At 34.9% G+C, this 17,907-nt stretch overlaps 1 protein-coding gene across 3 annotated transcripts; it reads right to left on the reverse strand.

Moving 5' to 3' along the window:
* Positions 1–130: 130 nt before the first annotated feature.
* LOC122571572 (solute carrier organic anion transporter family member 74D) lies at positions 131–14,993 on the reverse strand. 3 transcript variants are annotated; one of them, XM_043735499.1, is made up of 8 exons: positions 14,841–14,993; positions 8,856–9,470; positions 8,228–8,337; positions 5,411–5,850; positions 3,797–4,472; positions 2,463–2,844; positions 1,454–1,555; positions 131–1,112 (listed from the first exon to the last, which is right to left on the reverse strand). In XM_043735499.1, the coding sequence occupies exons 2-8, from the start codon at positions 9,184–9,186 to the stop codon at positions 991–993; spliced, it is 2,163 nt and encodes a 720-aa protein (XP_043591434.1). In that variant the 5' UTR covers positions 9,187–9,470; positions 14,841–14,993; the 3' UTR covers positions 131–990. The 3 variants fall into 3 exon arrangements, with proteins under 3 accessions (XP_043591434.1, XP_043591433.1, XP_043591432.1); XM_043735498.1 differs by lacking the exon at positions 14,841–14,993 and adding an exon at positions 10,335–10,505; XM_043735497.1 differs by lacking the exon at positions 14,841–14,993 and adding an exon at positions 10,178–10,505.
* Positions 14,994–17,907: the final 2,914 nt, after the last annotated feature.

Here is a 17,907-nt window from a genome sequence, read left to right on the forward strand (position 1 = left end):
TATACTATTAAAATAAAAATTTCAAAATAATAAGTTTCTATTTCAAATTGAAATCCCCTAATTTATTGTTTGTTTCTATTGTTAACGATATCAATTTCATTTTTAACAGGGATTGTATACAACAACAGAATTCCACATAACACTGTATCTTTATTAAGTGACATTCTTCCGAGTTGTGCTGCAAATAAAAATTAAATATACCTAAATATTTTCATACTATGTACTTTTTATTAATTTCCTTCTTCTTTAACGATTTAAAAAAGTCAATTGACAGATTATTTGCAACCAATCGGACCTCGATATTAATACGATATAATTTCAATAATGCCTCAGCTTTTGCGTTCGAGTTTATGTTACGTAAATTAGTTTGCTTCGAGTAAAAAATATATGTATATATATAATGATCGTATTCGAACAGATTTTCATCTTAATATTATTCTAAAACATGGCAACGCTTCGTTGATTTGAAGAAACACGATATATTACGCTACGCTATTCGATTAAAAATTAAAAAAAAAACCTCCTTTCACCAATGGATTGAAAGTTTCATCTTTAGACTATATTTTGTACACGGAACGCAGGTTTATGACTAATTCGAAAGTCTCGTACTGTTATTGGTGAGCCTCTTTACACTCGTATCCTCTTATGCTGTTTGTATCTGATAGGAGGGTTTCAGGCTTCTCATAAGCGATGAAAACTATTATTAATTATGATAATAAAACGGGGACAGTAAAAAATGAAATTCATTTTCTTCTTCAAATACTATGCCTCACGAGTGAACTAGTCAACAGTAAGTTCTACCTGAGGTACTACGAGCGTTTAAATATCCAAAAAGTTGCTTAAGGTACTTGTAAAGTCTTTATTCGTCGGCTCTCCTTTTTTCCAACGCTCCCGTCTTTTTTTTCTCTTCACCAATGACTTCGCCCCTGAACCTTAACTCCACCTTTCCTTGAAACGAAGCGATCTAGCTCGATCGTTGGTAGCTCAGTTTCAAAGTGTCTCTCCCGATTCTTCGGCTATGTCTTTCAGCTCGATCTCCTCGTCGAAGATTTTTACGTCTTTCACGAAATACCAGACACCCACGTCAAATAACGTACCAATCGTTACGAACGCTAAGAAGAAAAATATCATAATGCTAACGAACTTATATTGCGAGACGGATTATTATTATTCTAAAGGTAGAATATTATGTAGCATAAATCGAAATTTCAAGCGATATTTTATACAAAATACAGTTCGTGCGATTTTGGCATTTTCACAATAATAGCATATTTTCCATTTATTTTTCGATTTATTCGTAAGTGCAATAAAAGAATTAAAAACATATCGATAACAAGCGTAAATGCAAAAAGTCGCACGAAAATGTTTTGATATATGACTTTATTACTTTGGAGGTGAAATATTTGCTTAGTCTGAGTTAACATTTTCAAAATGAATCGAACAATAAACTTACTGGCTGCTGTAAAGTTCAGTAGATATCTCAACGTTTCCCCGTTATAGAGCCAACAATTTCCTGTACCCGAACATGTTTTTCCCCAAACAAGACACGTTTTATCTGTGGGCAAATATGTAAGGAGAAATATTTAGCCAATCTTTAGTCGAATAAATGACAGACGCACAGAAAACGGAAATATTCAATGTATATATAAATAAATATTTGATTTCTTGTGATTAAATACAGAGTATTTCCTAATGTTACAGATTGAACATCACTTTGAATAATATAGTCTAAATTTTTCATTCATTAAAATAAATTTTCCATCTCTTACATGACAATTTGAATTTGTGTCATTTTGTTTATCACAACCTGTTTTATATACTTTACTATTGTATTTTCTGTACGTCAGCTATCCTAGTTCTTTTTTGACTAACTTTGCCAATATGTTCTGCGAGGCTAAATAATAAGAAATTATTCAAGTAACATTTTTTTTCTGAAGCCTTATTAAAAAATTATAACAGTAAAAAATCTTCATATCACATTATCGTCACAATGGATCAATACTAAATCTTCGTATGAAAGTTAGTATTTTTAAAAACCTAACGTTGTAAAATTATGTGATGTTGGAAACCGAAATATCGTTTCCTCTCTTTTATACATTTATTATAATTTTTTAAGGCACCAAAAACAGGTACCAAATGGTCTATGTTTATGTAAAAATTTAATATCCATATCATAGCGTAAAACTTTATCATATACAGTAGACATATTTATATCAAACTCTCTCGCATTAAATATAAGTTCTAATGCAATTTATATCATACACTTTTAATCTACCATAAAAATAATATTCGATAAATTAGATATTACGTTCTTAAATTTTATTAGCGACAGTAAATTTAGTAAAATTCGATAACATCTGTTTATATTTATAGAACGTACTGACAATGTTCAGTCGAAACCAATCGAAACACCATATGGTATAACGAAAAAACTTCTATTCTCTTTAAATAACGTGTCTTACCTAAAATAAATCCAAACAAGATGGGAGAAGGTATGAACGCAAATAAGCTCATAATCATTAATCCAAAGCCCATAGCCACTGTTTTATCCTTCTCATCGACGCACCTAACGGAAACTAAGAAGTTCGACGCCCTTCCAGTCGCGCCACTGAACTTGAGCAGACAAACCACAGCCAGAAAGACGTAAAATTTATGCATACAATCCACGGGACAGGCTCCCGGTACCGCGGTGCCTAAAGGAGCTGACCCATCAGGTTCTGGAGTCTCAAGCGGATCCTCTGTTGTATACGTAAAATTATTGTTTGCAAACAAAAATGGCAAACGTGCGAATTTTGGTTTGATACAGCTACACTCCGTGTACATCTTACTACCATTAGCCTGCATCTAGAAATAATTGGATAGAAATGTAACGATTATGCATTTACAAAATTAATAAATTATTAAAATTTGAAATTAAAATACGTGTCTAAGTTATAAATTTTCTTTTTCTTTTAATCGTCTTATTCTTATACAAACGTTTATTACGAACTGAGTATTTAAACGTTATTCGAATTAAAAAATTAGGGGAAAACGAGAAATGTTCTTTAATTTTTCTTTTTTCTTTTAAATAAGTAATTCCACAGGATTACTTTCCTTCTATCTTTCATATCGTGTAATACTTGTCCATGTTGCTATGAATATTTTTGAATGTGTGAATATGTTGAATATCGTTTACAAAAACATCATCTGTTTTATTGCTATTTCGTTATTGTTAAATCCTCTTTTAACTTTTTCAATAATTTCTTCGTTACTTATATTTTTCATTTTACCATTTTTATATCACTCTCTGGCATGATTTTCGTCATAATCTGTCCAGTATATCTTTCAAATATATTAAGATTTCATACTACCTGCTGTAATTTCATGTACTCTATTTGCATTGTCATCGTGTACACTATTCGAATTCGAATCAAAAATCGATGTCCTATTGTATCTCGATATCGAAATAACTGACCTTGTTTTTATAATAATGGAAACTTGCAATGTTCGACTGATAGACAAATTAATGTAATATATTATTTCTTTGTCCATAATTTTTCTGACACCTAATAGAAGCATAAACCTCATACTGTAAAGGATATAGTTAAATTCGTTAAATCTTGTTCCTTTACGGATGAACTTCCGAAGCAAAACTATTTTATCACGTTTCTCGTTTTTCCCTTTTGTCCTTAAATAATATCCGCGACTTGGAATTTAAAAAAAATGACGCAGTAAAAGCGTTAGTTTAGAAGTAGTTTCAATACTTCGATAAAAAAAAAGGTATTAATTCAAATTTATAAAAAAAGCGATATCGAACCTTCATATTGCGACATCCAGCGTGACAAGCTGAAATAAAGGTTTTCCCATGTTCCGAGCAAACAGGATTGTAAGTAACGTAATCGCAATGACATTGTTCGTTACACGGTAGTAGAGTCTTCAGGGCGCCATCCGGTTGAACTGTAATTTGATTGTCGTTGGCGGAACAGCCAAGGAACGCGTAAGAGATCATCCCTACGACCGATATAGCGCCAACCATCACGTTCCACGCGGCCAAATATCTGGCCTTGGGTTTATACTTGGAGATGATTAAACCGGACAAAAGAATTCCAAAAGCACTGAAGACCAAACCGACTGTTCCAGTAATTAACGAGGAAACGGAAGCGGATTGTTTGTACTGTGTTTCAATATATTTCGGCATAAAAATCCAGTAAGGCATGTATCCCATAAAGTAGAAGACAGTTGCTAGGTTGTTACACATTAAGGTAGTGTTCGTTAGCAGCCGCTTGAACGTCCTCAACATGTCCGAGATAGAGGCGGGTAACTCTGGTTCCTCGTCTTCTTTTATATTGCTTGCCGATTTGTTTCGTTCCAACGCTAATGCTTTACGGGCTGCAGCTCTGGGCAGCGTTTTGGGGAAAAGCGCGATAATGCTTGCGAAGACGAAAAGAAGGAACGCTAGGATAATCCAACCCAGCCACCAGGCACCTAGCCACCTATTAACGTTCAAGCATCGGTAAATTCATCTTATTAATAGAAAATATAGACATACTAATAGAAAATTTAACTACGCACATGATGTAGGAAAAGAAAGTAACACCGCTATCAAATTTATTTTAGGCAATATTAACATGTTAACTACAAAACGAATTATATATGTTTTTTATATGATCCGGTGGTAACATATTTTATTATAAACAATCAAATTATTTAAGCACTTCATGGTGCATCTATCACTTTATACTGTTATCGCAACATCAAAGGTATTCAAAACTTTATGGATATTTGATTTAGATAACTATAATTGATTTCTTGATCTCAACGATCACTACTGTTCTGACTGATGAATGACTTCCATGACAGTTAACGCGTTAAATATGATCGAATTCCTTATTGATATTTTGTTGTAATAAATGAAAGAGATTCATATGTATCTTTAAAGACATATAAAGGAAAGTTTTAATTCATAATTATATAACAGGCTGAGTATTCTAATGGTGTGAGCCAAAATTTTGAGAATACGCTTAATAATAATTTCCAATTCTTAGAAGTATCATCCGTTTATATAGCTTTACGGTCAATTAATATTCCGTTTCTCTTTCGTTTTACTGATACATCGGCTTTTTTATAATAATAATATAATTTAAAATAATAATCGTACAACATTGTTCTATCAAAAATGGCAGAAAATTGTGATTTCAGTAGTAAACGTAAGCCAGTTGTAAATATAATATAGATATTAAAAAGGAAAGCTATGTGTTTAAATACTTTTGCGAATCATTGTACTAATAGTATCATATATATTTCAATTTGATATTCTGGAATTTTACTTTAAGTGATTTTATTACTCTGTCACTCGATTATCTAACGATGTTATTTTTCATTGCCAAAAAAAATCGAACTATCCATCTGTTTTATGAATTATTTAGCGTACCTTGGATCCTGTGTTGTAATCGTAGGCGTCAATGTAGGGCTGATGTAGAATTTGAGGGCAAACGAAGCTAGACCATAACCAATGGCCGGCCCCAACATTCTCAAGAAGTAGGAAAAGCTGATTAGAGCTGGCGTCTTTGACTTTTGTATATTATCGTCCATGTAGGATACTCCTAAAGTATAATAAAGTGAACCACCAACTCCTGATACTAGCTGTGCTATAAACAGCAACACTTGAGGCGCGAAATTTCCATCGTCATCGTCGCATTCATTCTCTCGACTCTCCTTCCCGAAACATAAAAACTTCCGGTATTTATCAGGTATATGACTCGAGTTTTCAGCTTGCGGTTTCGCTCCGTATTCTTTCGTGAGCAGAAGAGCGTCTTCTCCGGGACCATATAAGAAATGCGGCAGCATCGTTAAACAGCAAAAGAGAACTACCTAAAGAACAAAACAAGTAAATCTTTTTATTGCTTCCTACAACAGGAATAATTCGTTTGTTTCATATGTTGTTTGCATTAGTTTAATTACGATATTAAAATATGAATATTATCGATGACCAATGTTCGACACACTAATAACTGCTGACGTGTTATTACGTCTTTCGTAACAAAGTTAAATTTTTCAGTGTTATAACTACCATTCTTGGTAATAAGTGAAATTTTTATCTTTTCCTTTTCTGTATTTGTTCCATATCGAGCCAATTATTATTTTTTCATTTTGTGCTGTTAACAGTCGCAAGTACAGAGATAGTAGTTTTAAAAAATCTTGAAAAACGTTCATTTCCAAACTTTCCCTAATTAATCGATTAGATGCTATCTACTGAAGAAACAAGACTAAATTATCTGACGTTTCAATCATTATTTGAGCCTACTGTAGTGTGCGCATTTTTCAAGTTTCGGTCTCGTTTTAGTTTCAATCGAAAAAAGATTTTATATATGTTAAAAAAGTCCTTAACATACGATTGTAAAGTGAAGTCATGCATATCAATAACGATACTTTCATATTTTCCTCAAATTTAAGAAATTTTTTAATGACAGAAAAGTAGATACGATTTGATTAACAATGAGCCGAAGTACGCTATTGTTAACACTCAAATCTTTGAAGCTAATTCTGAATCATAAACCTGTCTTTGCATTTGAAAAATAGGCATAATTAGAATTTGCGAAAAGAAATGGCATAATTTTCATTATATTCCACCATACTGAAACCCTGTAAATAGTGTGGATGAATAGTATATTGGCAAAAGTGTCAATTTATTAAAAATTGTAAACGTGATAAAGATATCTAGACACGATATCTTTGGTTGACAATGATTCAGTGCAATATGAAGATCAAATAAAATGAAGATTCTGAAGATTTATATTGCATATTTTTTGTGATTGCTGGTTATCATGAAACGTGTTGCTTTGGTAGTTTGAGTCAATACCTTAAATAAAATCAGCCTGGAAAATGCCATGCACTTCATGAAATTGTTATATCCACGATCGTTAGGCACGATTGTCTACAAGTCATGTTTACCGTTACTGTTACCGTGACGTTATCTAACGATTGCTCTGACAATAATTCATCGCGTATTCGACTGTCTTATGCGAGATAAACGTTGAGTAATTAATTCGTCGAAAAGACGTAACGAAAGATGCTGAAGGACTCAAAAACAATCTCAAACAATTAGAATATGAATTAATCGTCATTTAATAATCAATTTATGAAAAACTTACAAAACTTATAAGGTCTATGAATTTTTACCCTATTAACGTTATTCAGTTTTACATATACATAGAAAAAAGAAGTTTAAACTTTTGTTAAATTTAATTTTCTATATATTCTATATTGTTACATTAGAAAATCAAATATTCGATAATGATTTATTAATTTCTTAAGGCTCATTGGTTCTTAAAAAATCGATGTTTCGTGGAATACGATTAGTGCAGAGTAAGCAGAGTGTAAAGATACCTTTTTACCATGCGCAAGCAATTCTTGACTAAAACTATGTCGATAGAAACTGATCCCTAGATTTTTATATGTCACTTTGCTTTATTGTATACCTTTTTTCACGTAATATGCCGATATATAAATTTATCTTGCGTTTAAAAATATTTCTACCGATAATAGTTTACAAATCAATATGAAAAGAAATAGACTAAAATAAAAAAAAAGGAAAAGGAGAAAAAGCAAGAAATAATTTTTCTAAACGAAGCAACTGGAAAGTTCTTTCAGTAACCTAAACATCAAGCGAAATGTCACTGATACGAACACGTTGTTATTCCACGTTATTTAGCATAGTAACGTCATATTTTCATACTTCCGAAAATATTAATTATGGGTAATACAACCAAGCATAATTCTGAATGCTCCAAATAGACATGGTACAAATTAACTTGCTTCTAATTAAACGCGAATTATTTCAACATAATTATTGAAAATACGTGACGCGAGCTGGTTCACGCATACCAGCAGCGCCTTTTCACTGCCCAATGAATGGAGTGCTTAGCTAAGCATACTGTGGCGAGAGTACGATGGAAAGAGGCGTGAATGAGCGTAGAGCTACGATTTCAACGCTTCCTAATTTAATTAAGAACTGACCAACCGCTGGTTTATGACGTCTCCTAGTTCATTCTTCGGGGCGTGTGCCGATAGTTGATAGTTTTCTCTGCGTTCCTCGGTCTTCGCGAAAGAGAGAGAGAGGGAGAGAGAAAGAGAGACAAGAGAGAGAGACAGACAGACAGACAGAAAGAAATCAAGTACATATGTATATAAATAACTCAGGATGTTTTTAAGTGACTGTGAACGAGCAAGTTGTTTCGTTAAAACTCACAGTATAAATCCCGAATGCGATCCATCGAGGCCTGTGACCCCTTCCTGCGTAATAAGACAGGACCACGGATACAAACAGTTGCGAGATATCGTTACCCACAGAGATAAGACCTAGAAAAAAAAATGCATGTTTAACGTTCTGGATCAGTGGAAATAATTAAATTGCCTCGCTCCTATTGATTCATGATATAAAATACAAACACTCGATACACGTTAAAAAGGACATCGCATACTTCTTGTCCGTTTAGCAAACCTCTCAAAGCTAATGGATCATTCGCTATCATATGCATTATCGCAGAGAAATCATTTTTATCCATGCCGTATTACGATACTTGGAAATATATAACTACCCTTTATATGAATCTGATTATTTGACATAAAACTTACTATATGAAGGTGTGCTTTTAAATTAAAATGAAAAGAAAAAGTTCTTTCAACGTACCTATCTGAGATCTGAACTATTCTCATTCTACTAACTGTAAAAAGCTTCGCACCTAAACTCGATCAGAACATTTACGCGCTTGCATGTATTCTACGTACAATAGTCGTTCAGCTGATGAATGGAAATCGTGCAATGTTAGGAAGCACACCATGTTACTTCGTCTTCGTCAAAGTTTATCGATTCTCACCTGTCGTTTTCGAAGGTATCTTGAATCTTTTCTCGATGGTAGTAATGGTACCGTTGAAATACGCGTAACTCGCCGAGAATATACATCCAAGCACACCGTACAGAAACACATAAGCCTTTTTATTAGCGAATCTCTGCAGGGTCGGGCTCCGTATACACCAGATCCCGCAGGAGGTTTCGTCGGTGATGGGTAAATCTCTGAAAATGTCTTCGAGACCTCTCGAACTCGGCGTGGTAGGCGTCGTTGGGGTAGTCGGCGGCGTGGACGGTACCCTCAACAACTTCAGGCTCTCCGGCCCGTTCTTCTCGTGGTTGCTCGTGTTATTTTTCATGTTGGTCGACGACGCGTTGACTACTTAGCCACTCTACAGCTTCGAGATCGCTCTGACCTCAATCGCTGATCGCACGTTTTCGATCGACGTCCGCTGTTCTCGCGGCCCTTGGCATCGCTTTTTTCCTTCAACACGCTCCTCGGCGCTTCTCGTTCTGCTCACTCTACTTCTGTTTTACTTTTCTACGGTCACGTGTTCTCCATGTTTCGGTATCGCGCGGTTAAAGCCGATCGTGCGTCGATCTGATTCTGACACTCGATCAAGATATGTCGATGACCTTTAACCTGAAGATATACGCGGTCAGATTATAAATCTAATGATTTGTTTAGACAGGATTATGAGTACACTTTCATTAATCACTCACGAAAACCTTAAGAATGACATTTCATATGTACGTTACATCTTATATTGACGTTATATTGACGAAACGTCTTGAAGTTTGATGATACATAACTAGGACAGATGACTAATGAAAGCAGACGTTTGGAAATGTGAAAGTACGTATGTAATTGCAAATTTTCTGTACCATTGTATATGCTTTAAATCGAGGGATATTCGCTTTAATTTAGATATAATCAATAAAAACAAAGTTCATTCAGTGATAAAAGTAACTTCTCAAATATTTCCTTATCTTTATATCAAAATAATTATTTGGCTTTATCTATTTATTTGCAGCATTTAACCGATATCGTTAATATATTATCTTTTTACAATTATTTCTAACATTCAGTAACGTTAACGGTAGTCACCAGAGAAATCGCGAAGTCTGGTTAAATCTGGCTAAACTAATTCGAATATTTGAAAGGCAATACAAATACGTAATACCAGAAATAAATGCACGAGATAAATTTCAATGGAATATACGAATGGAACAATTTAAAAATGTGCCATGAAAACTACACGTCGAACTCGATAATTACCAATCGATGTAAATTTCGAAACGAGGCAATTCAAAAGTATGAAAGCTCTTACAAGATTCACTCACACCTACCGTAAGATAAAAAAGATTTTTATGTCGAAACGAAAGCGATTGAGGATAATGGCTGGACCAATACACGGAACGCCACCGAAAGGGTAAGTAAAATATTTATAAGAATCCTACGGAGTGGCAGGTTCGTTTCGCGAAGCAATTACGACGCGGTTCTTACAAAATGTGTAAATGTTGTGTCCGAAAACGAACGATATTCCTTCCCGACTGAAATTGTCTTCTGAGAGCGACACAGATGAAACCGTGTTCGAAATCTCCTGCGGACCCCCACTTTCGACCCCAAAGAACCGATCGGACGACAGAGGATCACGACGCGGAGAACTGTGATGCATCTATGGTACTTCGGTTCGCGTTGCTGTTATCAAGCGGGCACATTTTCTACCTCTCTTGCGATCACTTCGTGTCTCCTTCCCCTCTATTTCCTCGCTCACTGTCTGATCTATTGCCTACTCCCTTTCTCTTGCGCGCACGCCTTCTTTCTTCCTCCATTATTTGTATTCTTCTCCGTTCTTCAAACACCAGAAGAATTTATTTGTATTTGACTCCATCCTGAAAAGTCTACTTTTGATAATCTATATTTGCGGAGACATGTCGATAATGCGACCTTATAAGAATGGAAGTTACTTCGGAGCTGATTCAACGTAAACTAAAAAATTACTTTCTATATAGAATAGCTATATGGGGAACAGAGAATAGCTAGAAGAGAAGTTTATAATTGTGGGCTAACAGAGCACTATATTGACGAACAAAAGATCGATGACGTTTCTTCGATACGATGTTTTACCACTACTGGTAAAGTTACAATTTCTCTGTAATAAATGGAAAGTTAAACGATTAGATATAAAAAAGATATTTCGCTAAACAACGGCGGAACGTAGTGTTAATTTATTCCGCTGTCTCCAGCATTTATGTCTCCACGAGTATTAAAGAAAGCTACAAATTTATTTTTAATAAAGATCACTCTAATGCTTCGGATGTAACCCACTAAAAAGCTGATAATACGATTCGTGATAATAATAAGATAATAATAAGTAATAAGAGCACAATATTTGATAATACGAAATGTAATACGTACTACAATGTGCTAGAGAACACCGATAAGAAAAAAATCTTCGAGCTTAATTCCGAGAAATGATTGAAAATTTATGGTAAACAGATAGGCCGGTAAAGAAAAGTACCAACATCGGTTCTTGTATGTCTATTAACAATTATGATAATATAAAGGTATATTAAGCGAAATTCGTTCCAATTATCTCATCGTCTGCTGCCTCCAATGTCTCATTCTTAAAAAGGGTATTCCCAACTAGGATTTGGTCGAAAGATACAGATCTCAGCAAGATAGACGAAGCCTCGGCTTTGGGTATGGTGTCTATGCTCGTTTCTAGTCAACCTCCGGGAGCAGAGTCTCACATTGTGAACCCATTATGATTTAATAGAGCCGACGTGATGTACACACACGCGCACACTACGCGGCTGGTAAACTCTTCCGTCTATTCCCGCGCATTGCTAATGGCACACACCAAACAGCTATACCGCTAATAGCTGGCGGTTAATTGCTGAAATTTAATTTTCCATCGAAGAATGGATCGGCCTGCGGCCGTGTTGTCGTAGTTATTTCGACCTCGAGATACTTTGAGATTTTCCACGTTAACCTGTACGATTCACGTTAATTAGTGGCCGTATACCACTGGAAAAAGAAAGCAGAAAAATACAATTACATCGCGATGAAGAATACATTTCTACAAAGAAAGATCGCTCTTTAAAGTATTAGGTAACGGTGAAATTTCACGATGTTAGTTTGAAAGTCTTTTTCACTGCTGCTCATAATTCAACTATGCTTATTTTATATTTATCATTGTTTCGTTAAATATAGAAACGATTATTCGATAGAGGCGATATCAGGATAAGTTCTTAACGTTCCCAGTAATTGTTTTCATCGATAAATCGTTACTGTGTCTCTTATGAGAATGTTTTCTTTGTATTTAAAAACGACGCTCATCTTTCGCTATTTTAATACCCTTTGAAATATATGAAATCTTAACTTGGTTTATTTCGACTGATTTTGCTATTCAATTTCTTAACCGTATGATTTATACAAAATTCGGCTATCGAAAAATGAAGTACGTAAAATACAAGCAGGAAGCTTTATTCGTTGACGATCTTCTTTTTCTGTTTAACAAGTAATCAACAATGTTTAACTCAAACAGTTTCGGTAACCTTGGAGTAAGAAAAATGGAAGACATTGCGAAACCGATTGAAATCTTCTTATCACGGCTACTAAGATAATTAAACGATATTACCAACCGGGTATGAATTCTGAATGCACGTGTCTCTGCTTGCGGTAACCGAATAACGTATGTATGTAGCGTATATTCCTGATTTGTGGTTACCTTTGCGCACTAATAGAAACGAGGAAATTTAACTGACAAATAAGGAAATACGTAAAGCATAGCGAACAGATGCTATCTATCATATCTAGCCGGTTCGTTTAATATTTCGACCACTTTTACTTACCTACTTGCTAATGTTAGGAATAACGGTATCACGTCAATGTCATTCGAACACAAAGAAACGTACAAGTCACGAAAGAGTTATTAACCAATTTTGACATGACTTGTAGGAAATATCCCTCTTCTGACGTTCGTATTCTTGTTTGCAAACATATGTCAGACATTTTGTTTGTTAGCAAAAATTTACATCTACGATAAGGCGGCAATAAATTAATACACAGTATCATCTTGTCACTAAACGAGCAAAACGTTTTGATCTCGTCTTTTCCTTCTATTCCGCTAATTGGGTCTTGTAAGTCAACGATATAATCGAACACCGAAATTCGTAATAAAATAAAAACTTCAGATCTAACGAATAAGGGTAATTATATTTTCCTAATGTTTCGTAAGTTTGCAAACTACTCCTCGAAAAAGTATCGAAATGTGATTAAATTGTTTTTACTTCGATTCATAGGTGAATCATAGATGATCTTTGCCAATTAGATTTGATTAGGAAAGGGTGTCGAATAATTGCAGATTTACGACGATTATGTAGACGAACACGCTGGGCACTTACGAAATTCGTTGAACGTTCTCTTCGTTTGGTGAACAGAACAATTGAAAATTCATAGCGACATACAAACCACTATGCATGGTACTGTTTACTTGCCTCACATCGAATTTATAAAACAGATGTTAAAGCTTTTTGCAGAATGACGACTACCGGCTATTTCATGGGAACAACAAATAAGAAAATTGTCTGATACACGTGTAGAACTTTTAATTACGACTATCTTTCTGGCACCGTATTTAGGAAAAGTAAACGGTCGTAAAGGCACAATTCATTCTTTCGGTAAATTTAACGCATTGACAAATCTTATGAGATTATTCAAAATAAAGTAATTGACGTAATTTAAGATAACCTTTCGAATACAAGATCTCTTTCCCTTCAAACGTATGATAAACGAGACAAATCAAGAGCACTTGTAAATCAGTATTATATATAACCTATTTCAACAGAATTCTAATTCCTCGACATCGTTCCCTTGAAATTGCAGAAATACAGTTGATACTTTTATTTCTCGTCTCACACGTGGATACGATCTTAAAATACCAGTTTCGTCCGTTAAACGGAGAAGCATCGGCGTTTAATACCTTTTTCGTTTTTTTGGAATACGCGTGAAATCGAAAGTTTTCTAATAAATGACGAAGACGATTGTAAGGAAAACGTATTAATCACGTTGCGGTCGCGTCACAATAAGAATGTTCGTATTGTGCGGGTGATCTGGTAAATTAAAAAGCAAGAGCCTGGAGAATCGGTCTAATAGATTGACAAATTTTGTTAGACGCGCTGAACGCTACAACCCACTTGCGTCGCTAAATTACGCAGCATTCGTAGAATAGAAGAATCAAGGCCGGACGAGCTGCATTAGAATCATTATTATTACCCACAGTTAATGCTAATCGTCGTTTTTCTCGAGGGCGAATGGCCTTCTATTCCTTGCATTCTTTTGCCGACATAAATGCGAACAAATATATTGATAGCTCCTACAAAATCGTTCCTCTGCTCGATTAATTTTATAAACCTTCCACTTTCGCTTATTTCGTTTATTATACGTTGAATATTATATTTACATATATACTCACAAAATAACAACTCTGTGTTCGACATATTTATTTATTTTCATTCTCTGTTTCAATCAACGCTGCATCTGTGAGCCTTTGATTTCGTATTAGATATAACTCTGTGTATGCACTTTATATGCTAACTGTTCTTCGTGCCTCTTCTACACATAGCCTTATGAGCCAACCATTAAAAATATAATTTAATATAATTATATATACGTATACAACACACGTATTGTATTATGTTATAGAGTAATTACGATAATTATATATTATAACAATGTAATAAAATAACTGAATATAAGAGAAATCACATATATCGCCTGTAATTAAATTTATCGAATTTTCGTGTCGGTAATCCTTTATATTTATCTTAGTTATGGTCTGAGATGTCCGACCAGGAAATAAATAAAAACTTCTAGAAGATAGCGAAAGAAATCGGTTTGTATATAAACGAAACGTGTTTCGACCAATATTAAGAAAGAAATGCAGGTTAGAAATAGCAAGAGGACGGTTGAAACCGGTCGCTTCCGGTAAGCCGCGCCGCATACCTCTATCCTCCTTCAATGCGTATTGTCGACGTTAGTCTAGATCAGACTATACCTCGACTCAGAAGACGTTGATGAGGTCTATATGAAAGATGGGTCAGGGTCATGCACAATGCACCGTGTACACACAACGACAAAACTTCCTAACACGAAGCTGACCCGTACATTCACGGTAACACGTTCGCGTGCTTTCAAACGGCCGACATTGATAAAAAACGTTCAATTTCTACTAGTCGTGTTATCTTCGGTCGTAACAACTGTATCAGTTGTATCGCGATACGTGATTTCATACTTCATACAAATCCAAGTGTCACGTATTCGTTTTATCAATTGCTCTCGGTTTCGTCAATATATCGCGATTACAAATAGCGCGGTAAACATTCAAGCGAATTAACGCTTTCGAAGTTAAGAAACCGATCGCATTCGATTGTCCTCTAACTGCTATTCTGTAGAATTTTCCATCTATTATTATAGCATTCCTAGACGATCAAAGATTTCTTAGACGATCAATATATACACTACAAATATTAGTTAAGCTTGAATTTATACTAAAATTCAAGAAGCTATTTCATTCTGATTGATTTCAAGTTGGTTTTTATTTGTTTACTGAAATTACTGAAAAGTTGAACAACCTGCTGATTATAGCAGTGAATGCGTCACTGAATCCTTAACGAAGCATTGAAACGTAACAGAGAGTTTAACAAATTATGCGTTAATTCATATTTTAAGAATAAATTGGAACTGAAAATAAAGAGGCGATAAGAAAAGTGAGTACTTCTTGGCAACGTTACGTTACCAAAACCGATATTTAGATTAAAATGACTGTTAACGCTGCGTGTTTTTACATGTGTAAGGTTTATTCAAATCTTCTTGCTAGCCGTTCACCTCGGCTCTGATCAGACCGCGTGGAACGATGTAGCCGATAATCGCCACGGCTCGTGGTACTCGGCGAGCAAGAAATTGTCCTACAAGAAACACCGAATCAGAGACAAGGTCGAGAAGCAAGCGGATCCCGAGGGGAGCGGGTGGTCGAGCGACGAGCGACCATCGTAGTCGTGATTTTTCTTTATTTACGGTGGAGTAAGGCAGGGCACTTAATCCTCCGGTAATGCCAAAGCGCATCCTCCAGGAGCGTGCCTAAGGATGCGATCGATAGAGACGACCTGACGTCACGAAGACGTCGCGGAATTCATTACGCGGCTGGGCCTTCTGCCTCTGTCTGTCTGGGCTTAAAAATTAAAAGGCTCTCAAACAGAAACTCCCTTTTTACTTTCGGGCTCGCGGGTTTGTAATCCTTTGACTAGCGGAGATCTCTGCACGAGCCTCGACCCCCAGAATTTGGGATGGAAGCCTGAAAACAAACCTTCAGACCTTACCCCCTTCCCAAGCGCTTTCCTTCCTCTTTCGTTGAACGGCAAATCAGCTGAAACCGTCGATCGCCCGATTTAAGTATACTTTTCCGTTTTTTTTTTTCCTGTTTCATACAGCCAGTCGAAACCCCTTTCTTCCCTGTGAGCATTACGGCCTATTTGCGGGCGATTTAACGAAACCATTACGAACCATCGGACTGCTCCAAGGGGACAATCTTCGCTTATCGTATAATGAAATTTCAAATATGCTCGACCAACTAAACATTTCTTACTCTGTTCGCCGGCAACGAATATAGCTGCGTTACCAGTGATCTGCATGGTTTATTAAAATTGTTGCTTAAAGATATTTAATACATTTTTGTGAATATATAACATACTTTCTTATTCAACCCTTGCTCAGCGGAGATTACCCCTTTTCTACCCCTATGTGACAATTAAATTGACTTAACTCCTGGACACTTATGCTCGCGTGAGACACAAGCTCAGCCAATACACGATTTTTGACAAATCGTTTTCGTATTCATAAAAACGCCACTTTTTCTTCACTTTCCGCTTTGTATTTTGCATTTTATTGCATTAAGAATGTAAGATATGCCGTTAGAATTATAAAACAATATGTTATTATCTATATAAGCAAGAATGAATTTCGTTAAAAAAATTGCGCAGTTCTGACCGATCTGATGAAAATTGCATATTAAGGGATGAAAAAATACAATCGTTCGCGTACAACGGTTCGCGACACGTATCATAGAAAATTTTTGTGAATATATTACGTGTGTTGTACAAAAATTTTTCCATTAGTATTATTATGAAACACGATTATCGTTGTAGTGATAAAAAATATTTAATAGATAGCATGAATAATTGTTATAAACATATAATTAATGCTAAAGGTGTTCGCTCTAAATTAATTAATATAATAGAAAATCGACTGTTTAAATAATTTCGTCACCTTCGTGAAGTGTGTATTTTCAACAAATATCGTGCAACTTCTATACACATTTTCCGATTTGTTTCGAATTTTATGTCATATGTCATATGTCATACAAAATCTTTTACATGACACACATAACATATTCGGGAACAGAGTCTATGAATCTAAATACTTTCGTGAATTATTGATTTGTATATTTCCAAATAAAATTAGCCCGGGCTTCGTTGTACAAGGATTAGACGTAAATCGTAGGATATTTAAAGAGCCTAAATGTCTTTTTCTAAGTTATAAGTAATATATATATATATATAGATTGGAAACCATTACATTGTGCTGGAAATGATAATAGTTTTACAATTAAATCGTTTGCCACATAATACTACATTATTGATGCTAATTGATTGAACCAACCTACTGTTAAAATGTATATATTGAAAATATATTATAAGTTTATAAAAGTTTGATAAAATATATTTTATTAATTATTTCGTTATACATCATTGTACGTTAGCATTACTTTTATGCAACTCGCTTTTTAATGAATTTGATTAACTGTTACAAAGGAACAACGCATTTGACGCCAAAATATACATACCTGGTTGTTTTGATTTCAGTTCGATCAAACGTTTCTGTCTCGTCGAGTATTATAACTTTGTTTGCCATAGATTTAACGAAGAAAGCCCGATTTTCCTTGAAAATCAGTTTTTAATATTTACTTGCACAAGAACATTTAACGATCAAAAGAAAGATCATACACGATCAGAAA

This window comes from Bombus pyrosoma, linkage group LG10 (assembly GCF_014825855.1).
Source record: "Bombus pyrosoma isolate SC7728 linkage group LG10, ASM1482585v1, whole genome shotgun sequence".
Taxonomy (NCBI): Eukaryota; Metazoa; Arthropoda; class Insecta; order Hymenoptera; family Apidae; genus Bombus; species Bombus pyrosoma.

Coding starts and splice junctions, on each gene's coding strand:
- LOC122571572 (XM_043735499.1), bottom strand. CDS start 9,186: ATGAAAAATAACACGAGCAACCACGAGAAGAACGGGCCGGAGAGCCTG. Junction 8,338..8,855: donor GATACCTTCGAAAACGACAG/GTGAGAATCGAT, acceptor TTTTTTTTCTAG/GTCTTATCTCTGTGGGTAAC. Junction 4,473..5,410: donor ATTACAACACAGGATCCAAG/GTACGCTAAATA, acceptor GAACGTTAATAG/GTGGCTAGGTGCCTGGTGGC.